Here is a 26,074-nt window from a genome sequence, read left to right as displayed (position 1 = left end):
AAGCGCGCTGGCGCAGTTCACTGACTCGGTTAGACCCCAGCAAAACCAATATTCCCACTGTTATTACTGCTTGCTATGCGCTCCACAATATCTATGAGAGTAAGGGGGAGACGTTTATGGTGGGGTGGGAGGTTGAGGCAAATCGCCTGGCCACTGGTTACGTGCAGCCAGACACCAGGGCAGTTAGAAGAGCACAGGAGGGCACGGTGCACATCAGAGAAGCTTTGAAAACCAGTTTCATGACTGGCCAGGCTACGGTGTGAAAGTTCTGTTTGTTTCTCCTTGATGAAACCCCCCCAACCCTTGGTTCACTCTACTTCCCTGTAAGCTAACCACCCTCCCCTCCTCCCTTGGATCACCGCTTGCAGAGGCAATAAAGTCATTGTTGCTTCACATTCATGCATTCTTTATTAATTCATCACACAAATAGGGGGATAACTGCCAAGGTAGCCCGGGAGGGGTGGTGGAGGAGAGAAGCACCAGGAGGGGTGGTGGAGGAGGGAAGGACAAGGCCACACAGCACTTTAAAACTTATTGAATGCCAGCCTTCTGTTGCTTGGGCAATCCTCTAGGGTGGAGTGGCTGGGTGGCCGGAGTTCCCCACACCACGTTCTTGGGCGTCTGGGTGAGGCGGCTATGAAACTTGGGGAGGAGGGCGGTTGGTTACACAGGGGCTGTAGCTGCGGTCTGTGCTCCTGCTGCCTTTCCTGCAGCTCAACCATACGCTGGAGCATATTGGTTTTATCCTCCAGCAGCCTCAGCACTGAATCCTGCCTGCTCTCATCACGCTGCTGCCACCTTTCAGCTTCAGCCCTCTCTTCAGCCTGACACTTACTCTCCTCAGCCTGCCACCTCTCCTCCCGTTCCTGCACTCTGACATTGTCTGCCTCCATGCATTCGTCTGTGCTCTGTCAGTGTGGGAGGACAGCATGAGCTCAGAGAATGTTTCATCGCGAGTGCATTTTTTTTGCCTTCTAATCTTCGCTAGCCTCTAGGAAGAAGATCCTGTCATCCTTTAAACACATGCAGCTGGTGGAGAAAAAAAAAGGGACAATGGTATTTAAAAAGACACATTTTATAGAACAATGGGTACACTCTTTCACGGTAAACCTTGCTGTTAACATTACATACATCGCACTTGTGCTTTCGTTCCAAGGTCACATTTTGCCTCCCCCCAGCACGTGGCTAGCCCCTCCATGTGGCTAACAGCGGGGAACATTTCTGTTCAGCCCCAGGCAAACAGCCCAGCAGGCACGGGCACCTCTGAATGTCCCCTTAAGAAAAGCACCCTATTTCAACCAGGTCACCATGAATGATATCACTCTCCTGAGGATAACACAGAGAGATAAAGAACGGATGTTGTTTGAACGCCAGCAAACATACACTGCAATGTTTTGTTCTACAATGATTCCCAAGTATGTGCTACTGACCTGGAGTGATAAAGTGTCCTCCATGGTGGACAGAATAAGGCTGCCCTCCCCAGAAACCTTTTGCAAAGGCTTTGGGAGTACATCCAGGAGAGCTGCGAGTGCCAGGGCAAATTAATCATTAAACTTGCTTGCTTTTAAACCATGTATAGTATTTTAAAAGGTACACTCACTAGAGATCCCTTCTCCGCCTGGTGGGTTCGGGGGGTACTGGCTCCTGGTCCAGGGTGAGAAACAGTTCCTGGCTGTCAGGAAAACCAGTTTTTCTGCTTGCTTGCTGTGAGCTATGTACAACCTCATCATCATCTTCCTCGTCCCCAAAACCCGCTTCTGTGTTGCCTCCATCTCCATTGAAGGAGTCAAACAACACGGCTGGGGTAGTGGTGGCTGAACCCCCTAAAATGGCATGCAGCTCATCATAGAAGCGGCATGTTTTGGGCTCTGACCCGGAGCGGCCGTTTGCCTCTCTGGTTTTCTGGTAGGCTTGCCTCAGCTCTTTAAGTTTCATGCAGCACTGCTCTGGGTCCCTGTTACGGCCTCTGTCCTTCATGCCCTGGGAGATTTTTTCAAATATATTGGCATTTCGTCTTTTGGAACGGAGTTCTGATAGCACGGACTCCTGTCCCCGTACAGCGATCAGATCCCGTACCTCCCGTTCGGTCCATGCTGGAGCTCTTTTGCGATTCTGGGACTCCATCATGGTCACCTCTGCTGATGAGCTCTGCACTCACCTGCAGCTTGCCACGCTGGCCAAACAGGAAATTGAAATTCACGGGCCTTTTCCTGTCTACCTGGCCAGTGCATCTGAGTTGAGAGTGCTGTCGAGAGCGGTCACAATGGAGCACTCTGGGATAGCTCCCGGAGGCCAATACCATCTAATTGCATCCACAGTAGCCCAGATTCGACCCGGCAAGGCCGATTTCAGCGCTAATCCCCTTGTCGGGGGTGGAGTAAGGAAATCGATTTTAAGAGCCCTTTAAGTCGAAAAAAAGGGCTTCGTCGTGTGGACGGGTGCAGGGTTAAATCGATTTAACGCTGCTAAATTCGACCTCAACTCCCAGTGTAGACGCTAGTCACTGCCCATGGGCACTGGGCACAATCCGAATTTAAATTGCCATTAATCCACAGGAGCAGATTTACAGGAAATACAGTTCGGGCCACCGAAAGAGCCTGCCCCCATCTCCCGCCTGCACCGCCGAGGGGAGGGGAGTGAAGGAACTACACCTCCCAGCATGCTCCCCGGTCCCTGCCGGACTGCGAATCCCAGCCGGCCCCGCGCTGCGCCCCGCGGTGCCCGGGCGGGGGAGGCCGGCGCGCGGCCCCGCGCGTGCAGCTGGAGCGAGCGGGCCCATGGCAGCCCGGGCGCTTGTGCGGGCTCTCGCGGCTGGGCGCTGCCCGGGCGCCGGCCCCTTCTGCAGCGTGCTGGCTCGTGGCTATGCCAAGAAAGCAGGTGAGCGTGGGGCCGGGCCCCCCCCGCTGGCTGCTGGGGGCCTGGGGTGCACTGAGTGGCTGGGACTCAGCTGGGCGCTCCCTGCTGCCCTCCCCGGGACCCCCGCGCTTAGGTCGGGTGGCCCCGCTCCCGACAGCCCCCTGGGGCCCCCAGCCCTAGCGCTGCTTGCTGGGAGCAGCGGGCTTGGAGAGGGGGCGCTGGCCCCTGTTTCCATGGTGTGGCTGTGTCCAGGCTGCGGCTCTCACGCCAGCAGCCCCCGGGCGCAGCCTCGGCTGGGTTTCGTTTCAGAGCAATCCCCTGCCACCGAGATTTCGCCCTGCCCGTGAGGGAGGAACATCTACCCCGGGTGCAAGCTGGGAGTCAGGACTCTTGGGTTCTGTTCCTGCTGGCGGACCTCTGCAGCCTCTTGGGCGAGTTTCTCTTTCCCCTTCTGTACCTCAGTTTCCCCATGTTGCAAATCCATAATACCAACCTCATTGGAGGCGAGGGGAGGTAGGATTGGTCCAGCACTTGGGGCACTAGCCATGGATTTGGGAGACCTGGGAGCCAGAGACGACCTGTGTGTCCCTGGGCCAGGCAGCCAGCCTCAGTTCCTCACCTGTAAAAGGGGGGTCCTACCTCCAGGGCATTGGGAAAATAACTACACTGCAGATTGTGAGGGGTCACGTGCTGTAGTGATGGCATCCTACCAGCCTCGTAGATTGCTGCCCATTTTGCTCTGCGCTGAGGTCCTCCCAAGTGTGTTTGGACATCAGCGTGGTGTGGGGTTTAATATGCCCACTCCGACTGCCCCAACAAGAGAGGCTCATTGTTTTGCACCACAGTGGCCTAGACTCTCGGAGGTAATGTGACCCTAACTGGACTGAGAGCTGCCTTGACGTCACGGTGCAGGCACGTCAGAAATTCACAGGCTTCTGCTCCTTGCGTTGCCGGGGGCTGGGCTTATGGGGAGTCAAAGTGAGAGGGTTGAGTGGTACAGTTGCGGCGCATTTGAGGTTTTCCGAGTCAGTGGACGTGCCTCCAAAGCTGCTCACTTGTGTCGCAAGAGTGTTTGGTCTCTGCCCCCTGTGAAGTAGAAATCGCAGGCGGAGGAACTTGGTAGGACCATTGCTGCTCCCTGCAATAGTCCGGTGCCTCCCCCCAGTGCCGAGGCGGCTGGGCGCCCTGCTGACATCTGTGTTTGTCTCTGCAGCAGTGAAGGCCAAAGGGAAAGGCTTCAGTAAGGAGGAGCTGAAAGGCCCGGAGGTGTGCAAGGACCCCGTGCTGCTCACCACGCACGCCATGGGAGTGAACTTCTACAAACAGGGCCCGGAGGTGGCTCTGAAGGACGACTCTGAGTATCCTGACTGGTGGGTGAAGCCTGGTCTGCCCTTTCCCAGCCACCCGAGGCACATGGAGACTAGTGGTTAGAGCAGGGGCCTGGGAGCCAGGACTGCTGGGTTCCATTGCTGGCTCCATCACTGACCCCCTGCGAGACCTTGTACCTAGCTGTGCCAGTCTCTAACATGGGGTTAAATCAGGTTTATGGGATATATTGTGCCCCACAGCTGAAAGGGGAGAGCAAGTTGCTGAATAACTCAGGTTGTGAGCTCCCTGGGGCAGGGTCCGGGGGTTTTGTTGGGTTTGTGCAGCCCTAGCACAGTGGGGGCCTGGGTCATGACCAGGGCTCCTGGGCACTACCATAATACACCTAATAGATAATGTAGAGCCCCTGTAGCACCATGGGGTCCTGGGTAACGATGAGGGCACCTGGGCGCTACCATAATACACCTAATAAATAATGTACAGCCCTAGCACTGTGGATCTTGGACCCCGACTCGGGCTCCTAGGTATTACCATAATACACCTAATAAATAATGTACAGCACTTTGTATAGTGGGGTTCTGGGCCATGACTGGGGCTCCTAAGTGCCACCAGAATAGAAATAATAAACAAGCAGAGCTGTCACCCCCTCTACAAAGGTGTCGTGTCCCCCCTTCATACTCCCCCCCGGCACCCCTGCACTTGTGAGTGTCTGACTCTAGCCATCTGCAATGCTTGTGCTGTATCCCGGCACCCATGGCCCCCTGCAGAACCAAGCAGCGTCCCGCCCTGTGGCCTCCGAGGGCCAGACCCTGCCAGTGCTTAGTCCCACGTGTTTGTGGGATCAGGCCCTGAGCAGGGGGTCCTTCCTCCCCCATCTGCCGGGGCTTGACCAGCCGAGCTGAGCAAGTAGGGGGAGTTTCTGGTTTGCTGGTAATTCTGAAAAGCAGGAAAAATATTCATTTCAGATGGAAGAAAACATTTTGGTTTGATCTTGTCTTTCTCAACATTTTTTATTATTTAATCAAAGGAAAGCTGGACATGCACCTCGCTTGGAACCAAAAAAATCAGAACATTTTGTTTTGAAAAGGTGGAAATGAAATGAGATCATTCTTCCCAACCAAAGCAATTTGGTGCGTGTTTGTGAAACTTTTCAGTGTAGCTGAATCTGCATTTTTCACCAGAAAAGCTTTGTGCAAAAAATTGGGCCCAGCTCTGGTGACCCTGGCTAGCCTTAGGGCGCTTTAAATGATGAGGCGTGCTCGATGGCAAGTGACCGCATGAGACCAGGAGCTAGCTGGAACCTGAGCGGGCTGATGCATCCCATCACCTGGGTCAGGATTAAGGGATCCCGCCTGACCTAGAAACTCACTCTCTCTTGTGCATTGGTCCCCAGGCTTTTCCAGATGCACCTCGGCCCCCCCAAGACACTGGAGGAGCTGGACCCTGAGACGCCCCAGTACTGGAGGCTCCTGCGGAAGCATAATACCTGGCGCCGCAACAAACTGAGCAAGAGCAAGAAGTTTTAGGGCGGGGCCTGTATGGTGACAGTCCTGTGCCCCCGGGCCTGGGAAGGATGCTGCACTGGGGCTCGAGGTGGGATTTGGACGTGTCCTGTGAGACGGAAAACAGATGCAGCTGGGCGGGCCCCTGAGCTGGGATCAACTGGCACCTCCGCCTGGGCAGAGTCTCTTATTTTTACTTTGAATACTGACGACAATAAATCATTGGCCGTAACTGGACAGCGTTGGTGGGTCTGTCCTGTTATTTGAGCCCTGTTACCCAGGGCTCAAATCTTCATGCATCCCCCTCTCCACGGCATCCGGCGCATCGCTGGGTCATTGGCTCCCTTTGAGGGCTGAATCAGAGTAGCAGTGGTGTTACCCGGTGTTCTTTCAACCCAAAGCTCTTGGTAACTTTTACTCTGTGCGAGGTGGTGTCAGGAAATAAATCAGGGGAGACACGGCCGTCCGACCGATAGATGGCTGGCACAGGAGGCCAGGTTAGATGATCACAAGGTCCCTTCTGGCCTTACAATCTATAAATCTATGAAAAAAATGGCCAGGGGCTTTGCAGAGCCGTTAAAGACAGTGGCACGTGGCTGGCCGGCCCAGGCTGTCTGTGCGTACAGCAGCATGTGGAGTAGCAGATGCTTCAGGCCCAGCTAGCTGGGTACAAAGAGTGTAGACGGTGAGACGTGGTTTAGGTGAGCAGAGTACAGTAGAGAGCTGGACACACCTCAGCCCCCAGGTTTGTCCTCTCCATGGCTGTCTACAAGCCCAAGCAGTGCCTCCCACGGCTGCTTTTAGCAGAGTAATGTCCCACTGCCTCCACCTGGCCAGAGCCTCTCACTGCGGCCTGTCGCTGTGTGTGTAGTGTCTGTACTCAGCACACTGCTGTAAATATAGACATCGCGTTGGGCAGGCATCCTTTACATGTGGTGCTGGGATTTTTTAATTTTATTTCACAGCGTGAGGCTAGAGGCTTCATTTTTAAAATTATTTCCCCCCCCCCCAATGAAAGCCTGGAATTTGGGGTTCAAGGAGCCAGCTTCCAGAAAGGGCTCTGCTTTGCTGATCCACTGTGAGCCACCATGGGTTCACCCCTGTCTCCTGCGTTGCGTCAGACCAATGGTCCATCTTCCCCAGTAGCCTGTCTCTGAGAGTGGCCCGTACCAAAGCTTCAGTGTTTAGAACAGTGCAACTGTGGAATGATCCCCCCAATCCCAGCTTCCACTTCCAGTCGTCAGAGGTTTAGGTTGCTCCATGCGTGGGGTTGCGTCTCTGACTATCTTGGCTAATAGCCATCGATGGACTTCATCCTCCATTAATTTACCTAGCTTTGTTTTGAATCCAGTTATGCCATCACAGCATCCCATGGCAATGAGTTCCACGCACGAGTTGTGCATTATGTGAAAAGTACTTGCTCTTCCTTGTGTTCAGCCTGCTGCCGCTTAATTTAATTGCGGCTTTTGTTTTGGGAACAGGCAGTTAACCCTTTTCCCACGCCATTCATGATTTTATAGACCTCATATCATTCTACCCTTAGTCGTCTCTCTTCTAAGGTGAATAGCTGTAATCTTAGTCTCTCCTCGTGTGGAAGCCGTTCATCCCTGGATCATCTTTGTTGCCCTTCTCTGGACTTTTTCCAGTTCCACTCTGTCCTTTTTGAGATGGTGGCAACCAGAACTGGACAGTATTCAAGGGGTGGGCGCACAATGGATTTATACTGTGGCATTATGATATTTCCTGTCTTCTGTTATCCCTTCCCTACCAGTCCCTAACATACTATTAGCCTTTTTGACAACAAGAGGTACGCTTAGGTGATGGTTTGGAGCTTTTCTGAAAGAGCCTTCAAGGAACAGTGGGAGCAATGGATGAAATTGGTTAGTATCGTCAGCAGGTGGGCCAAGGGGAATGGCTCTGTGTCCAGGCCCTAGGACAGCACAGGGCATGGAGGATTGATTTCAGCTGCAGATTTGAATCATAGAATATCAGGGTTGGAAGGGACCCCAGAAGGTCATCTAGTCCAACCCCCTGCTAAGGAAGGAGATTCTACCACCTCCCTAGGTAACGCATTCCAGTGTTTCACCACCCTCTTAGTGAAAAAGTTTTTCCTAATATCCAATCTAAACCTCCCCCACTGCAACTTGAGACCATTACTCCTCGTTCTGTCATCTGCTACAATTGAGAACAGTCTAGAGCCATCCTCTTTGGAACCCCCTTTTAGGTAGTTGAAAGCAGCTATCAAATCCCCCCTCATTCTTCTCTTCTGCAGGCTAAACAATCCCAGCTCCCTCAGCCTCTCCTCATAACTCATGTGTTCCAGTCCCCTAGTCATTTTTGTTGCCCTTCGCTGGACTCTCTCCAATTTATCCACATCCTTCTTGAAGTGTGGCGTCCAAAACTGGACACAGTACTCCAGATGAGGCCTCACCAATGTCGAATAGAGGGGAACGATCACGTCCCTCGATCTGCTCGCTATGCCCCTACTTATACATCCCAAAATGCCATTGGCCTTCTTGGCAACAAGGGCACACTGCTGACTCATATCCAGCTTCTCGTCCACTGTCACCCCTAGGTCCTTTTCCGCAGAACTGCTGCCTAGCCATTCGGTCCCTAGTCTGTAGCTGTGCATTGGGTTCTTCCGTCCTAAGTGCAGGACCCTGCACTTATCCTTATTGAACCTCATCAGATTTCTTTTGGCCCAATCCTCCAATTTGTCTAGGTCTTTCTGTATCCTATCCCTCCCCTCCAGCGTATCTACCACTCCTCCCAGTTTAGTATCATCCGCAAATTTGCTGAGAGTGCAATCCACACCATCCTCCAGATCATTTATGAAGATATTGAACAAAACCGGCCCCAGGACCGACCCTTGGGGTACTCCACTTGATACCGGCTGCCAACTAGATATGGAGCCATTGATCACTACCCGTTGAGCCCGACAATCTAGCCAGCTTTCTACCCACCTTGTAGTGCATTCATCCAGCCCATACTTCCTTAACTTGCTGACAAGAATACTGTGGGAGACCGTGTCAAAAGCTTTGATTTCAAAAGATTGATTTCAGCTGCAGATTTGAACTGTGATTTAAATCAGCAAGCAGGAAACCTTGATTTAAATAATCAAATTGCGTCTTGTTTTGCATTTGCACTTTTTAGTTATGTTTCTAAAGCAAGGTTGATTCTCATTGGTGGTAACTATTAAAACAGGTTGGTTTGCCATTAAAATAGCCTTTTTGCTAAATTTGGTACTGGCTTTTGCTAATCACGAGGATACACTAGAAATGTACATACTTATTTAAGCAATTACATATCTAAATGTACATTTACTCAGATTCTTAATTTTTCCTATTTTCTACCATTAGAAAACAGTGAGCAATGCATTTCTTATTTACTAGATGATTAATTAGTTCTCCTTGTGTCAAGCTGCTTTTGGATGGAAATTGGGATTCAATTAACAATGCACAAACCCAGCATTTCCAAATGTGTTTTTCATTCAATGTGACGGCCACAGCTATGTTGGATACATACATCAGGCACCTGCCTTTCTGTAAAGCTTCAAGAGCAAACATCCTGCTTCATATTCTATGGGATTTGATGTACAGGATTAGGGTAAATTTAGGGCCTTGACCCAGGTTGTCAATAACTTCCCATTTAAGTAGGTTTGTTTTAAAAAAGAAAAATGCACTTAATTTAAATGTAAAAGAATTGGATTTTGTGTAAATCCCCCTGAGCCCACCTTGCTGGGAGTGTGAGGGATGCTCCTAATCTGCAGCCTTCCCCTGGCTGGTGCTTGTTTGACTCAAGGATGCCACAGAGGTTAGAAATGGGGAGGGAGGGGATGTGCCCCGTAGCTCTCCAGAAGGTAGTGTGTGCCCCTCCCCCGGGGATTTACAAAGCACCCTCCACCTCCACACACTCTCACTTCCCCTTTGGCTCCCCCATTCTCAGGCTGTGCAGTCGAAGGAGGCTCCTCCACTCACCTGACCCCGCGGAGGGAGGGAGAAGCGTATTCACCCATTCTGCCTTCACGTTTTCTAAAAGGGAGCAGTGTCTAGTGGTTGTGGGGGGGATTGGCAGCCAGGACTCCTAGGTTACATGAAAGGATCTGCTGCAGGATGCTAGGCAAGACCCGTTCCTGCTTCTCCCAAAAGCCTGGCACAAAGAGATCAAGATCCACACCCACACTCCTCAATCATGGAGCAGAGCCCACCTGGCTGTGCCCATCCAGGCCTCCCCCACTTCTCTGCCAAAGCACCTTGATCCTTCCCAGCCCCGCACTTCCAGCCCCCAGTCCCCCCACACCCCTCCCTTCAGCTCTGCACAGAAAAGTCCTGTCTCAGTAGCATCTCCACCTTCCCCCCATCAGCTGTTTATGTAGTTACACTAGAAACTGCTCCAGAAGCGCAGGGAGTTTGCTCTGGGGTTTGGGGCAAGCTGCAGCCGCGGTGGATCATGCAGGATTCCTGGGGCATGGAAGGGCACAGAGCCAGCTGGTACCTGCACAGGTGGAGATGTTACCTAGCAGCTCTGTGTCCTTGGGGAATCAGGGCGCAGTACCCAGCCTCTGACTCACTAAAGACCTCCCGCTGCCCAGCCTCTGCTTGAACCAAAACCGATCAGAAGAAAGATGTACAAAAAGCAATGAAAAGGCTGTGGGAGACACCTAAACCCCTGGGATAAGGGTGACAGGATTAAAGAAACTCCCGTAGCCTCATTTGCATCAAAGATGGAACAGGGAGGCATCTCTATTAGCATACAGAATGGAGAACAGAGATTCCAAAGCAAGAACCCCTTGGAACTCTGGGACTATAAAAGCAGGGAAGCACTGCATGATGAGAGATCTCTGCTCCAGGTGTTAATGAACCCATGCCTGCACCCTCCCAGCTCTGTAGTTTCAGACCAATTCTAGTAATAAATCCTTTATTGGTATCCAAAATACTGAAGCTCCCTAATTGCATTGTGAGCTCCCTCGAAGGAACACTGCCCATAGCCAGGAATGATCAGTTCCTATTGTCTAGCCTGAACAAAACAACTTTGGTATATTCCCTTGAGCCATAAGTTTACACATAAACAAATCTAGTGTTCTCCCTCCAACCATTGTTGTTTCCCTACAAAAACCCCTACCCATGCTCAAATAAGTGCTCTGATGCCTGGATCCAAAATCTGCATCAGTTCTATTGGGACTTCATCTTCTCCTGACTGATCGTGCTGGGGGCTCTGCCTGACTCCAGCACTCTGGACCCTCAGCTACCACCACCACCTCGGATCCCCAATCGATTCAAGCTTCACGGAATGGCGAGAATCCAGCTCTCTCTCTCTCTCTCTCTCGGAATAGCCTTCTGACCCTGGCTTGTGTGATCAGTTATAGTTTTCTAAACCTGACTTTTATAATCCAATTTAAGTTAGATTTAATATTATCACTGTTTTAGAATCATAGACTTTAAGGTCAGAAGGAACCATTATGATCGTCTAGTCTGACCGCCTGCACAACGCAGGCCACTGAATCTCACCCACCCACTCCTGTAACAAACCCCTAACCTACTGAAGTCCTCAAATCGTGGTTTAAAGACTTCAAGGTGCAGAGAATCCTCCAGCAAGTGACCCGTGCCCCAAGCTGCAGAGGAAGGTGAAAAACCCCCAGGGCCTTTGCCAATCTGCCCTGGAGGAAAATTCCTTCCCGACTCCAGATATGGCGATCAGCTAAACCCTGAGCATTTGGGCAAGACTCACCAGCCAGACACTCAGGAAAGAATTCTCTGTAGTAACTCAGATCCCACCCAATCTAACATCCCATCACAGGCCATTGGGCATATCTACCGCTAATAGTCAAAGATCAATTCATTGCCAAAATTAGGCTATCCCATCCCCTCCATAAACTTATCAAGCTAAGTCTTGAAGCCAGATATGTCTTTTGCCCCCACTGCTCCCTTTGGAAGGCTGTTCCAGAACTTCAGTCCTCTGCTGGTTAGAAACCTTTGTCTAATTTCAAGTCTAAACTTCCTGATGACCAGTTTATATCCATTTGTTCTTGTGTCCACATTGGTACTGAGCTTAAATAATTCCTCTCCCTCCCTGGTATTTATCCCTCTGATATATTTATAGAGAGCAATCGTATCTCCCCTCAGCCTTCGTTTGGTTAGGCTAAACAAGCCAAGCTCCTTGAGTCTCCTTTCATAAGACAGGTTTTCCATTCCTCGGATCATCCTAGTAGCCCTTCTCTGTACCTGTTCCAGTTTGAATTCATCCTTCTTAAACATGTTTGTTTGGCTCTCCTATGGTTATTACCTGGCAATAAATAACTTTCATGATTAAGATGGCTGCTTCTCTCTCTCTCTTCCTCAATCCCATCATGGGTGTTTTTTTTTTTTTTTTGGCTTCCCCATTCACTTTGCAGCAACGCTCCTCGTACCCAAACTAAAGATCCCTGCAGTGCCCAAAAATCCTGTGGGATTTGCTCGAGTGGGTTACGACCAGAACAATGGTAACGTGAAAGCGGGGATAGGGTTGTGCTGAACCTGGGGCATAGGCGGGTGGCAGCTTGGACGTGCTGCTCAACCCGGCCTGCTGAGTCCAGGGACGTGTAAGAGGTCAGTTGGGGGGTGCTTATTGACCCTGTCCTCCCAGATGCGTTAACGTGTGTGTGTGTTTGTCTGATTCTGGGACTGGAAGAACCCAGCCCTGGGGAACCAAGGTCCTGCAGGATCGCTCCACTGGGAGGGGACTTGCAGCAGGGAGAAGCAAAGCTCCGTGGGAGAACACAGTGTATAAGCAGAATCCCCCACCCCCACAGAAAAGTAACCCTAATAAATGAGTGTTCCCCAAAGTAACGGGCAAATCTGGTAACATAGGAAACCGTTCACTGCTAAGTCCCAGGTTCCCATTCGGGCTGGGAGTCACCAGACGCTCCTGGGGCCAGACCCCCATGGGCATTTCTGTACCTACCTCCTATCTGGGCCTTGGCGTCTCCTGGCTGTTGGCTAGCCTGTGTGTGTCAGTGAGTCGCAGGGCAGCCCCATGGCATGGATGGGACTCAGGAGAAGCTAAGGCTTGAACTGGGACACGGAAACTGAGCAGGTCCCCCCAGAGCAGCACCCCGGGTGCGGGGCAGGGGGATTTTGTCCTGGTGCTGCTCATGTTGCACCTGTGGCTCAGTCTCCAGAGCTGGAATTCACCTCACCACCCAAAGCTGGCACTGCCCAGCCATGGATTCTCAGAGAGGCTGGTGTAAGCCAAGAACGACCCACTTCCCGCTGGCATGTGGAGGGCAGGGTGTGTGCACACGCATGATGGAGTTGCCTGGGGCCCTGGGTGTCAGGGTAGAGGTTCCTGTTTTAGCTGGTTCCATTTGAAGGCCAGTGTCTGGTTCCCAGGGCTCAGCTGTGTGCGCTGGGCTGGGCGATGGCCATGCAGGCCAGCCCCACCTCAGGGGCAGCGCTGTGGGAGCAGAGGGGTCTATGCTGGGTGTGAGCTGGGCCCCAGCACGGCTGCAGTTAGGGCTCAGGAAGCTGCTCACAAAAGCAGAAGTGCCGTGTACTGCAGCGTGGGGGGACTTTTGTTTTTAACCCTCGTTTCCTGTGCGTGGGCTTCAGAGCTCGGTGACACGGCTCTGCACAGCTGGGGCGCAGGCAGTGTCTGTGGACGGGCGTGTGGAGGGCTGCCATCTCCAGGCTCTGAGCAGCGCTGGCAGGAGCAGGTGGGCTTCTCCAGCATCCCGGCTGTCTCCGAAGGTGTCTCTGCTCTGCCAGGGGTGAGTACACTGTTGCTGACTCCTTGCTGCTCAGACTTCAGCCCTCCCCTCCACTTCCTCCCAGGCTCCCCTCCCTGCGTGCCTCTTCCCATTCACCGCTTGGCCCCAGCAATCTCCCCTGTGCCCACCCTGCGCAGGCCGTGTCTGCAAAGCCTTAATTCCACCCTTCCAAGCATCCGGCACCCTCAGCTCCATTGCCATCAGCCTCTTTGAGGATCAGGCCCTAGGCTGGTAAATCCAACAGGGAGGGGCGCAGCCTCCCTCGCAGTGCCAGCAGGCTGGTCGCAGGAGAGAAAGGACATGCCTGTGGTTAAGGCAATGGGGGGGCAGGACTCCTGGGTTCTATTCCCAGCCCTGCCAGAGAGTTCCTGTGTGACCTTGGGCGGGTCACTCTTTCTCAGGCACTGTGGGTCCTGCTATTAGAGCTGCATGAGATGGAGCCAATAAGAGGTTGCTCAGCTCCCCCCTAACCAGGATCAAGGCAGGGCAGCTCCCCACTTGGGTCGCTACGATAACATTGCAATGGAGGAAAATAACAGAGAGGAGCTCCAGGGCTGGAGGAAACTGGAAGGGGGGAGGGTTCCCGGCAGTAACCCCCCGACCCTTAGAGGTCAGCCAGGCTTACAACACCTCTAGCAGGAGTCTGAAAAATCCCAGCCCTCCCCCCACCCCCATTCAGTCTCCACGTATTCAGTCTTAACACGAGACTCAGAGGCTGAGGCTGAGACAGTGCAGCCTAGGGGTCAGAGCACGGGACGGGGAGCCTGTGACATACCACAGTACAATCCAGACTAATGAGCAGCTCAGTCGTCCTGGTCCTGCAACCTTGGTGCCTTACGATGCCTTGCTGAAGTGGCTTCCACCTGGGCCACTCACAAACAGCTTCCAGCATGCAAGCCACACCCTGTGTGTCTTTGTGCAACTGCAGCCTGCCAGCCACACTGAGGTTACACACCCTGCTCTCACCAGCCTGGGTTATATTGCAGGGTGACACCAAAACACCCCCAGTCTTAGACGGTCCCTCAGTAATGTATGTCCTCTCCTGGACAATACAAGCTACATTAAGTCTATTTCTTTCATAGAAATAATATGCACACAACTTGCCACCCCCAATGGAGTTTGTCAGTCACTTTAATTTAAACACACTGGGTTAGATAAAAGAGTAAAACAAGTTTATTAATTACAAAGAGAGCCATTTTCAATGAGTACAAGTAACAAGGCAAAAAAGTCAGAAATGGTTACAAGAACAATAGAGTTAAGACATTTCCTAATGCCGAACTTAACAAACTCTATCAGATGCAAGCAAAGTTTCTTACCATATACTTTCAGCAGTCTTACTGACCAAACCCTGTAGGTTAGGACCCCTTCTCCAAGAATCCAATGAAGGCTTCCTTTGTTGCTTCAGGTGCAGTGAATCTGATGGGCAGGGAGAGAGAAAGAGGGGACCGGTGGGGTTTTTGTCTTTCCTTTCTATAGTTTCAGTCCTCCTCTTGAAAAACATTTCCAGGTGGGCACTAGAAGGAAAAGAGTCTGCATGGAAGGATGTTCCCTGCTGCTTTTTCCTCATCGTTTAAGCTTCCTTTGTTTCCCTTCCAGCTGATGACTCTGTTTACTGCTTAAATGCAAATTAAGCAGAGGACACATTCCTTTGTTTAGGACAGGCCTGTTTGCCACCCTCAGTTTGGAACATGTTTTAATAAAGCCACACAGTGGCTTCACATACAAGGTTACCACACAGGTTTTATCAGGACGTTACTGATCAACAAATTATGAGTTTTCAAATGATATCTCACAAGGAGTACTTTGTACAAAGATTATTACAATAGTGTGTCAGGTGTGAGTACAGGGGTACATCATTCTGCCACAGAGCCGAATTCCAATCCTGATGCCAACACTGAGGCCAGTGCCCACGTGTCTTTCCCAGGCGCTCTCCCATCCAGGCCTGGGAGGCGGCTATTAGTACATTACTGTATCCCCCCTGCCCTAAACCCCGCTGAAACCCATCTACCAGGTCCCAGGGGCAGGATCACTCTGTCTGGGGCCCTTTGCCTAAAACAAATCAGACTCCAGCTCAAGCCTCCACCCAGGTCTGGGTTCCTACTTCTGGCTCTGGGAAATTAAAATAACCCCTCCTAGGTCCCCTTTAGAGGGGGCTCTTCCCCCTCGCCAGCGCTCAGCGCCCTTGGAACACGAAGAGCTTTTCATCGGGGAGAAACCAGTCCAAAGAACCATGATAACCCAGGTCTAGATTTACCTGTAAGAACCTGAGCCACCTAAACCAGGCATCAGGCGTCTGGATGGCCTCACGGGCAGAGACCCAGGACTCCACTGGCTTGTCTTCCTGGCAGAGTTACCTCGAGTTACACTTCCAGCGTCACCCCTCGCTGGAGTCCCACAAAACCCTTCACTGCTGTGACGGTGCTGTTTACACCAGCTGACTGCTCTGCCCCCTCCAGAGCACAGGCTAACGAGCTGCGCAGCATGGTGGCAGGCTTGCTCCACTGGCCTGCTGCTCATCCTCCAACACCTTTCCACAATTCCGCCCCTGCCGCACCAGCAAGTCCAGAAAGGACAAACGAATTTCCACTTACTGCAGCGCCAAGGCCTTCTGTCACGCCCGAGGAGGGCCGCACCCAGTGTGGACACAGCAGGTGGGATTCCACAGTGGAGCTGCTCTCATGCGAGCAAGGCTAACTCGAGTTCACTGTGCAGTGAAGACAGATCCCAGGCTGTCCACAAGCCCCACCCCCCTAAAGCCCTCTTGTGGTTCTCATCTGCTGGTCTGCTCCCGCCCAAAGAGAACCGTGCGGCTACCCGGCCCAACTCTGCAATATCAGCTCCGGTCCTGCTGGCCCAGGATCCTGGGAAGTCAGCTCTGGCGGGCGTGGCGAACAGGGTGCCGTGGGCTGACAGAGATCTCAGCCACGTTCCACTGCTGCTGATGGCTACAAGGCCAGCTCTGCATGATTATCTCCCCCACTGCTCCAGCCCCACAGGTTCACTCCACACAGGAACCAAACTGCCACGTGGGGAACCCAGAGCAAAACAAGACCCTTGAGTAGGAGCGAGAACCCCAGCTCCTTGCAGCGATCCATCCGGTCTTTGCTCCAAGATTTCCTCTACTCTGAGGAGGATTTCATTCACTTTCATTTCACTCCTCGCCCCTCGGGCCAGGTGACCCCACCCTGGGCATATTCTGGCCAAATCATCAGCACTTTGGAGGGTTCAATACTAATCTATTGTCATTGACACAGTCAGAACAGAAATCAGTTCCAACCAGAGCGTCCAAGGGCAGCAGAGGGAATTCTGCGTAAGCAAGATGCATCCAGGAGGCTAACTAGAGAGGGCTGTTCCCCTTCTCCCCATAAAGTGTGCAGAGCGCCAGCCCTAGGGAACATCTACATGCCTTTTACAACCCAGGGCAGCGAGTCTGTGGTGCTAAAATCAGCTGTTTGGCCTTGGACTGAGCCTGAATGGCTACACACAGAAGGGGGGGAATATGGGGGCGGGGGCGGAGTCATGTGCCCCATGAGATTTCGGCCAGGGTGGGAGTCGGGCTGAACACAGCTGAGGGGGATGTGCCTGGGAAAGGCACCAGCCCCCAGCCTCACTAGGAGGCCCCAGAGCAGGGAAGAGAGGTGGGGCGTGGGGAAGCCCACTGAGTCCCGTTCCCTTCCTCGCCCGCAGCTCAGCAGTCGGTGTCCGGAGCTTGCTCCAGCCCGGGAGAAGGAAGCGGGGAAGGAGCTGTGAGGGGCGTGGGTGGGGACAAGGTGGTGCCAGCTTGGAGGGGTCTGGGGGGCGCAGGGAGAGTGGGAAAGGGACCAGATGCGACACCGTCACATGCCCCCCCAAACCTTTAAATTGTGCCTTCCCCCCAGAAAGAGTTACGGGTGGTTTCTGTCTAGCACCAGAGCGTAAGCCCCACGTGCCCAAGTCTTCAGACCCAGGCTTTGAGCTCTTGCCGTGTGGACGTACTCTGTCTTCTGGCCTGCGCCCTACGGCCCCATCAGAGGGCTTGAAACTCCTTGGGTTTCGGCTTATTTTGTGCTAGAGTGTTTTGTGCTAAAGTAGCTAGAGATCCTTTGATAAGTTCTGTGTCTCCTGAATGTACCAGCTAGGAGGAGTTTGGCATTTTAGCTGTCATGGCCTTCCAGAACAGGTAGTAAGTGGCCGTGGACCTCATGTTCAGTCAGATTATTTTGTTGCCTGTTGATCATTCCTTTGGGGGTGGGGGACAAAGGAGGGGGGGTTGTACCCCAGCAGAATGGGCTGTGGGTTCAGCCTCCTAACCCGCGCTGCCGCCCTGTTGGCACTTCCCCGGTTGCAGGCTTGCCTGACTCTCCCCCCTTGCTGGCCCCCGGGCTACGGGATAGGGAGCTGCTGCTCCAAACAGCCAGCACTCCTGAGGGGCACTTTGATGGGCGATTTGTGGGAGCAGGGATGGGTGTCAGGCCAGGGAGGGCGGCTGCCCGTGGGAGATGCCTAGCTATTTTGCCCCCTGCTCTCAGTTCAAACAGGAGCTATTCAGGAGCCGTTGGCTGTGTTGCCCTCCTCAGAATGATTCTCCGCCAACGCTGGCTGTGTTTTCTGTGCCCAGGTAGATGCTGGTTCGGGATCAGCAGGGAACAGGCCACCTGCCACCTCCCAGGGCTTGAGGCAGAAGGAAGGGGCCAGGCGGGTCAATGGCTGACGGGAGTGTGCCCATCGGCACCCTGGGAGAAGGTGCCTTGGCCAGGCTCTGTGAGCTCCTGGACAACTGCAGCCGGGGCTGGAGGAAACTGGCTGAAATCGCCGGTGCCGAGAAACGCTTCAAATGCAGGTGGAGGAAGTGTGGGGGCACAACAGGCTTCGGGCACCGATCCGGGCAGCGCGTCCGCGGGCGACATGTCAGTGCAGCCTCGCCAGCCTGCCGGCCCCAGTGCATGTGCTTGTGTGCAGCGGGGGCTGGTGCGGGGAGTGCACGTGTGTGTGTGTACGTGCAGACGCGGGGGGTGATGTAGGTGATGCTCCTGGGTATGAGTGGTCACACTCTGTGTGTGTGTGTGTGTGAGAGGGTAGGGGTGTCATCGCAGTGTAGGCTGTGGTATGACGTGTGTGTGTGTGTTTACAGTGCGCGCTGTTCCAGTGAAGGCTGGGGGGGGGTGTGTGTGTGAGAGAGAGAGAGAGAAAGAGAGAGCTGTCCCAGTTAGGCCCCATATGTGTGTAGATGTCACAGGGCAGGCTGTGGGGTCTGTGTAGAGTGTTTCCTGTCCCAGTGGAGGGTGTGTGCTGTCCCCGTTCAGGCTGTGGGGGGTGTGGGGGTGGGGCGTCCCAGTGCGGGCTGTGGGGGGTGTGGGGGGTGGGGCGTCCCAGTGCAGGCTGTGGGGGGTGTGGGGGGTGGGGCGTCCCAGTGCAGGCTGTGGGGGGTGTAGGGGGTGGGGCGTCCCAGTGCGGGCTGTGGGGGGTGTAGGGGGTGGGGCGTCCCAGTGCGGGCTGTGGGGTGTGTGGGGGTGGGGCGTCCCAGTGCAGGCTGTGGGGGGTGTGGGGGATGGGGCGTCCCAGTGCAGGCTGTGGGGGGTGTAGGGGGTGGGGCGTCCCAGTGCGGGCTGTGGGGGGTGTAGGGTGTCCCAGTGCGGGCTGTGGGGGGTGTGGGGGTGGGGCGTCCCAGTGCGGGCTGTGGGGGGTGTAGGGGGTGGGGCGTCCCAGTGCGAGCTGTGGGGGGTGTGGGGGATGGGGCGTCCCAGTGCGGGCTGTGGGGGGTGTAGGGGGTGGGGCGTCCCAGTGCGGGCTGTGGGGGGTGTGGGGGGTGTGCTGTCCCCGTTCGGGCTGTGGGGGGTGTGGGGGTGGGGCGTCCCAGTGTGGGCTGTGGGGGGTGTGGGGGTGGGGCGTCCCAGTGCGGGCTGTGGGGGGTGTGGGGGGTGTGCTGTCCCCGTTCGGGCTGTGGGGGGTGTGGGGGTGGGGCGTCCCAGTGCGGGCTGTGTGGGGTGTAGGGGGTGGGGTGTCCCCGTTTGGGCTGTGGGGGGTGTAGGGGGTGGGGCGTCCCAGTGCGGGCTGTGGGGGGTGTAGGGGGTGGGGCGTCCCAGTGCGGGCTGTGGGGGTTGTAGGGGGTGGGGTGTCCCAGTGCGGGCTGTGGGGGGTGTAGGGGGTGGGGTGTCCCCGTTCAGGCTGTGGGGGGTGTGGGGGTGGGGCGTCCCAGTGCGGGCTGTGGGGGGTGTAGGGGGTGGGGTGTCCCCGTTCAGGCTGTGGGGGGTGTGGGGGTGGGGCGTCCCAGTGCGGGCTGTGGGGGGTGTAGGGGGTGCGGCTTCCCAGTGCGGGCTGTGGGGGGTGTGGGGGTGGGGCGTCCCAGTGCGGGCTGTGGGGGGTGTAGGGGGTGGGGCGTCCCAGTGCGGGCTGTGGGGTGTGTGGGGGGTGTGCTGTCCCCGTTCAGGCTGTGGGGGGTGTGGGGGTGGGGTGTCCCAGTGAAGGCTGTGAGGGGTGTAGGGGGGGGTGTCCCCATTCAGGCTGTGGGGGGTGTAGGGGGTGTGGCGTCCCAGTGCGGGCTGTGGGGGGTGTGGGGGTGTGGCGTCCCAGTGCGGGCTGTGGGGGGTGTGGGGGGTGTGGGGTGTCCCAGTGCGGGCTGTGGGGGGTGTAGGGGGTGGGGTGTCCCCGTTCAGGCTGTGGGGGGTGTGGGGGTGGGGTGTCCCAGTGCGGGCTGTGGGGGGTGTAGGGGGTGGGGTGTCCCCGTTCAGGCTGTGGGGGGTGTGGGGGTGGGGTGTCCCAGTGAAGGCTGTGGGGGGTGGGGCGTCCCAGTGCGGGCTGTGGGGGTTGTAGGGGGTGGGGTGTCCCCGTTCAGGCTGTGGGGGGTGTGGGGGTGGGGTGTCCCAGTGCGGGCTGTTGGGGGTGTAGGGGGTGGGGTGTCCCCGTTCAGGCTGTGGGGGGTGTGGGGGGTGTGGGGGTGGGGTGTCCCAGTGCGGGCTGTGGGGGGTGTGGGGGGTGGGGCGTCCCAGTGCGGGCTGTGGGGGGTGTAGGGGGTGGGGCGTCCCAGTGCGGGCTGTGGGGGGTGTGGGGGTGGGGTGTCCCAGTGCGGGCTGTGGGGGGTGTAGGGGGTGGGGTGTCCCAGTGCGGGCTGTGGGGGTTGTAGGGGGTGGGGCGTCCCAGTGCGGGCTGTGGGGGGTGTAGGGTGTCCCAGTGCGGGCTGTCGGGGTTGTAGGGGGTGGGGCGTCCCAGTGCGGGCTGTGGGGGGTGTAGGGTGTCCCAGTGCGGGCTGTCGGGGTTGTAGGGGGTGGGGCGTCCCAGTGCGGGCTGTGGGGGGTGTAGGGGGTGGGGCGTCCCAGTGCGGGCTGTGGGGGGTGTGGGGGTGGGGCGTCCCAGTGCGGGCTGTGGGGGGGGGTGGGGGGTGGGGCGTCCCAGTGCGGGCTGTGGGGGGTGTAGGGGGTGGGGCGTCCCAGTGCGGGCTGTGGGGGGTGTAGGGGGTGGGGCGTCCCAGTGCGGGCTGTGGGGGGTGTGGGGGTGGGGCGTCCCAGTGCGGGCTGTGGGGGGTGTAGGGGGTGGGGCGTCCCAGTGCGGGCTGTGGGGGGTGTGGGGGGTGGGGCGTCCCAGTGCGGGCTGTGGGGGGTGTGGGGGTGGGGCGTCCCAGTGCGGGCTGTGGGGGGTGTAGGGGGTGGGGCGTCCCAGTGCGGGCTGTGGGGGGTGTAGAGGGTGGGGCGTCCCAGTGCGGGCTGTGGGGGGTGTGGGGGTGGGTGTCCCCATTCAGGCTGTGGGGGGTGTAGGGGGTGTGGCGTCCCAGTGCGGGCTGTGGGGGGTGTGGGGGTGTGGCGTCCCAGTGCGGGCTGTGGGGGGTGTGGGGGGTGTGGGGTGTCCCAGTGCGGGCTGTGGGGGGTGTAGGGGGTGGGGTGTCCCAGTGCGGGCTGTGGGGGTTGTAGGGGGTGGGGCGTCCCAGTGCGGGCTGTGGGGGGTGTAGGGTGTCCCAGTGCGGGCTGTCGGGGTTGTAGGGGGTGGGGCGTCCCAGTGCGGGCTGTGGGGGGTGTAGGGTGTCCCAGTGCGGGCTGTCGGGGTTGTAGGGGGTGGGGCGTCCCAGTGCGGGCTGTGGGGGGTGTAGGGGGTGGGGCGTCCCAGTGCGGGCTGTGGGGGGTGTGGGGGTGGGGCGTCCCAGTGCGGGCTGTGGGGGGGGGTGGGGGGTGGGGCGTCCCAGTGCGGGCTGTGGGGGGTGTAGGGGGTGGGGCGTCCCAGTGCGGGCTGTGGGGGGTGTAGGGGGTGGGGCGTCCCAGTGCGGGCTGTGGGGGGTGTGGGGGTGGGGCGTCCCAGTGCGGGCTGTGGGGGGTGTAGGGGGTGGGGCGTCCCAGTGCGGGCTGTGGGGGGTGTGGGGGTGGGGCGTCCCAGTGCGGGCTGTGGGGGGTGTAGGGGGTGGGGCGTCCCAGTGCGGGCTGTGGGGGGTGTGGGGGTGGGTGTCCCCATTCAGGCTGTGGGGGGTGTAGGGGGTGTGGCGTCCCAGTGCGGGCTGTGGGGGGTGTGGGGGTGTGGCGTCCCAGTGCGGGCTGTGGGGGGTGTGGGGGGTGTGGGGTGTCCCAGTGCGGGCTGTGGGGGGTGTAGGGGGTGGGGTGTCCCCGTTCAGGCTGTGGGGGGTGTGGGGGTGGGGTGTCCCAGTGCGGGCTGTGGGGGGTGTAGGGGGTGGGGTGTCCCCGTTCAGGCTGTGGGGGGTGTGGGGGTGGGGTGTCCCAGTGAAGGCTGTGGGGGGTGGGGCGTCCCAGTGCGGGCTGTGGGGGTTGTAGGGGGTGGGGTGTCCCCGTTCAGGCTGTGGGGGGTGTGGGGGTGGGGTGTCCCAGTGCGGGCTGTTGGGGGTGTAGGGGGTGGGGTGTCCCCGTTCAGGCTGTGGGGGGTGTGGGGGGTGTGGGGGTGGGGTGTCCCAGTGCGGGCTGTGGGGGGTGTGGGGGGTGGGGCGTCCCAGTGCGGGCTGTGGGGGGTGTAGGGGGTGGGGCGTCCCAGTGCGGGCTGTGGGGGGTGTGGGGGTGGGGCGTCCCAGTGCGGGCTGTGGGGGGTGTAGGGGGTGGGGTGTCCCAGTGCGGGCTGTGGGGGTTGTAGGGGGTGGGGCGTCCCAGTGCGGGCTGTGGGGGGTGTGGGGGTGGGGTGTCCCAGTGCGGGCTGTGGGGGGTGTAGAGGGTGGGGTGTCCCAGTGCAGGCTGTGGGGGGTGTGGGGGTGGGGTGTCCCAGTGCGGGCTGTGGGGGGTGTAGGGGGTGGGGCGTCCCAGTGCGGGCTGTGGGGGGTGTGGGGGTGGGGCGTCCCAGTGCGGGCTGTGGGGGGTGTGGGGGTGGGGTGTCCCAGTGCGGGCTGTGGGGGGTGTAGGGGGTGGGGTGTCCCAGTGCGGGCTGTGGGGGGTGTAGGCGCAGGATCTGATGGTCATGGCTGTGCCAGTGAATGGAAGTCGGGGGTGAGGAGAAAGGGCCCCCAGGTGCTCTAAGGATGGTGGGTGTCTCAGCCTGGATCCCCTACCCGGGAACGTTTCCCCGGCTGTAGCACATCTCCTGCCTAGATCTCCAGGTGGGTTGGGATCATTATCCCTGAGACACAGGCCACCCCGCAGGGCAGAGCCAGGCTGAGCTGAGCACCTGGGTCTCCTGCATCCCCATTCCCCGCCCTCTCCACCAGACCACGCGGCCTCCCACTCAGAAGCTGAGGCTGTCTCCCCAGCCACAGGATTGAAAGGGTTCATGTTGTTTTGTGTTTGCTGTGGGTTCCCAGCGAGGAGGAGCTGGAGATGTGTTCCCTGAAGGTCCTGGAGCCCTGCGGGAGCCCCAGCCAGTGCCTCCTGCAGCTGCTGTCAGAGCGGGACTGCACCCTCAAGTACCTGCTCTGCTGCCTGGATAAGATGGGACACACCGAGGCCTTCCAGTTTCTCTCCAGTGTCGGTACGGGCTGGTGATTGGAGCGGGGACTGGGGGTCAAGATGCTGGGGTTCTGCTCCCCGCTCTAGGGTGAGAGTGAGGCTTGGTGGCTGGGTCTGGGCGTCAGGGAGCAGGGGTTCTTCTCCTGCTCTAGGGTGGGCATGGGGTCTGGTGGCTGGGTCTGGGGGTCAGGGTGTGGGGTTCTGCTCCCTGCTCTAGGATGGGAGCGGGGTCTGGTGGCTGGGTCTGGGGGTTCTGCTCCCCGCTCGAGGATGGGAGCGGGGTCTGGTGGCTGGGTCTGGGGGTTCTGCTCCCCACTCTAGGATGGGAGCGGGGTCTGTGTGGCTGGGTCTGGGGGTTCTGCTCCCCGCTCGAGGATGGGAGCGGGGTCTGGTGGCTGGGTCTGGGGGTTCTGCTCCCCGCTCGAGGATGGGAGCGGGGTCTGGTGGCTGGGTCTGGGGGTTCTGCTCCCCACTCTAGGATGGGAGCGGGGTCTGTGTGGCTGGGTCTGGGGGTTCTGCTCCCCGCTCGAGGATGGGAGCGGGGTCTGGTGGCTGGGTCTGGGGGTTCTGCTCCCCGCTCTAGGATGGGAGCGGGGTCTGGTGGCTGGGTCTGCGGGTTCTGCTCCCCGCTCGAGGATGGGAGCGGGGTCTGGTGGCTGGGTCTGGGGGTTCTGCTCCCCACTCTAGGATGGGAGCGGGGTCTGGTGGCTGGGTCTGGGGGTTCTGCTCCCCACTCTAGGATGGGAGCGGGGTCTGTGTGGCTGGGTCTGGGGGTTCTGCTCCCCGCTCGAGGATGGGAGCGGGGTCTGGTGGCTGGGTCTGGGGGTTCTGCTCCCCGCTCGAGGATGGGAGCGGGGTCTGGTGGCTGGGTCTGGGGGTTCTGCTCCCCGCTCGAGGATGGGAGCGGGGTCTGTGTGGCTGGGTCTGGGGGTTCTGCTCCCCGCTCGAGGATGGGAGCGGGGTCTGGTGGCTGGGTCTGGGGGTTCTGCTCCCCGCTCGAGGATGGGAGCGGGGTCTGTGTGGCTGGGTCTGGGGGTTCTGCTCCCCGCTCTAGGATGGGAGCGGGGTCTGGTGGCTGGGTCTGCGGGTTCTGCTCCCCGCTCGAGGATGGGAGCGGGGTCTGGTGGCTGGGTCTGGGGGTTCTGCTCCCCGCTCTAGGATGGGAGCGGGGTCTGGTGGCTGGGTCTGGGGGTTCTGCTCCCCGCTTGAGGATGGCAGCGAGGTCTGGTGGCTGGGTCTGGGGGTTCTGCTCCCTGCTCTAGGATGGCAGCGAGGTCTGGTGGCTGGGTCTGGGGGTTCTGCTCCCCGCTCTAGGATGGGAGCGGGGTCTGGTGGCTGGGTCTGGGGGTTCTGCTCCCCGCTCGAGGATGGGAGCGGGGTCTGGTGGCTGTCACTGGCGGTCAGGACTCCTGGGTTCTAAGCCCCGCTGTGGGAAGGTGTGGGAGGGCTCTGTTGGAGCAGGGAGCAGCAAGGCAGAATGGCTGGGTTCCAGAGAGTGTGAGCTGATGGCTGGAGCTGGGAGCCAGGACTCCTGATGGTGGTTGGAGTGGGGGACCCAGGAATTTATAGGTGAAGGGAAATTGTGTGAGGGGAGTGTAATGGGAACTATCTAAAACTACGGCAACTTACACACAAGCCGGATTCTTGCCGGAGGCTGCGTCTACACCGGAAACGCTGCAGCCCCTCTAGTGCTTCAGCAGCAGGGGGTTCTCCCGTGGGGGAGCTAATTCCTCTCCCGCAGGGGCGGAGCTGTGTTGCTGGAAGAATTCTCCCCTTGGCTTAGCGTTAGCTGTGCTGGGCGTTTGGTCGGCTTCACTGTGATGCTCAGCGTGTGGATTTTTCACATCCCTGAGCAACGCAACTGGGTTAACGTCTGAGTGTAGACCAGGCCTGTGACATATTCCTGGGGGGGCCTGATTGCCCAGGGGTTTGTTCTTTCCTCTCTTGCAGTCCAAGAGTCCATCAGGATCGTGGTGCAGCCCGAATCTCAGGTGGTTACAGAAGGGACCACAGCGTCTTTCACCTGCCGGGCGACGGGGCCCCCGGGACTCAATTACCAGTGGTTCTGTGGGAAGCAGGAGGTGAGGCTTGGGGAGGGAGGAGGGAAAAGGGAAAATCTCCAGCTTAATAAATTAATCAGTCAATAAATCTGCAGCAGCAGCATGGTCTGGTGGGAGGAAAACAAGTCCCAAGGCCTGGCTGTTCCACTGACACACTGAGTGGCCTTGGGCGAGTCAAATTTGGGGGGGGCCCAGCTTGAGACACAAAGGGCCAAGCAAAGCATCCCCAGCTCCAGCTGAAGCCAATGGATTCATTGGTGCCTGGACAGTGCAGGCAATGCTCAGAGCTCTGTGTCAATGTTAGGTGGTATTATTAGACCATGCAGCCTCCCAGCACAGTCCCCGTGGAGGGTGGGACACTTGGGGATGGATGGAGGGCGCAGTGCCAGGAGGCTGCATGGTTTCTGCTCCCTTCAACCTGGCATGTTTTATTTTGTGCCTGTTAGGTGCCCGGTGCCACCTCCCCTGAGCTGGTGATTGACCCAGCTACTCTGCAGACCCCGGACTGGTACATCTGCCGCGTTAACCACAGGGCCAGCTTCACGTTCTCCAGGTGGGCCCGGCTCCAGGTCAAGCGAAGCAGCAGCCCTGCCTCAGGTAGGAGGACAAGTCGCAGGGCTGCTTGCAGCAGCGGCAGGGAAAGCAGCTGGCAGGGCCAGCCAGGCAGTTGAGCTGTCTGGGGGCAGCTCCGTCTCGGCACTGTGTTGACTTGCAGATCCTGCCCTTTGGGCCTGGCCGAACCAGGAG

The 26,074-nt window shown here is 57.7% G+C and overlaps 2 protein-coding genes across 3 annotated transcripts in view; both read left to right on the top strand.

The window, feature by feature from the left end:
• The first annotated feature begins 2,718 nt into the window (after positions 1-2,718).
• MRPL54 (mitochondrial ribosomal protein L54) lies at positions 2,719-5,921 on the top strand. Its single transcript, XM_048831162.2, has 3 exons — positions 2,719-2,877; positions 4,070-4,226; positions 5,576-5,921. The coding sequence occupies exons 1-3, from the start codon at positions 2,778-2,780 to the stop codon at positions 5,706-5,708; spliced, it is 390 nt and encodes a 129-aa protein (XP_048687119.1). The 5' UTR covers positions 2,719-2,777; the 3' UTR covers positions 5,709-5,921.
• Positions 5,922-13,286: 7,365 nt separating this feature from the next.
• LOC125627251 (mucosa-associated lymphoid tissue lymphoma translocation protein 1) overlaps positions 13,287-26,074 on the top strand; it is a 30,768-nt gene continuing 17,980 nt past the window's right edge. For both annotated transcript variants that reach the window (XM_075123175.1, XM_048831170.2), the window contains exons 1-5: positions 13,287-13,428; positions 18,026-18,247; positions 23,123-23,289; positions 25,218-25,348; positions 25,774-25,924. In XM_075123175.1, coding sequence (XP_074979276.1) covers positions 18,111-18,247; positions 23,123-23,289; positions 25,218-25,348; positions 25,774-25,924 — 586 coding nt within the window. In that variant the 5' untranslated portion in view covers positions 13,287-13,428; positions 18,026-18,110. The remainder of the gene's footprint in view (positions 13,429-18,025; positions 18,248-23,122; positions 23,290-25,217; positions 25,349-25,773; positions 25,925-26,074) is intronic.

Source organism: Caretta caretta, chromosome 25 (assembly GCF_965140235.1).
Source record: "Caretta caretta isolate rCarCar2 chromosome 25, rCarCar1.hap1, whole genome shotgun sequence".
In the NCBI taxonomy this organism is placed as follows: Eukaryota; Metazoa; Chordata; order Testudines; family Cheloniidae; genus Caretta; species Caretta caretta.
Note: the sequence above shows the minus strand (reverse complement) of the source record. Positions and strands in the feature narration are given on the sequence as shown.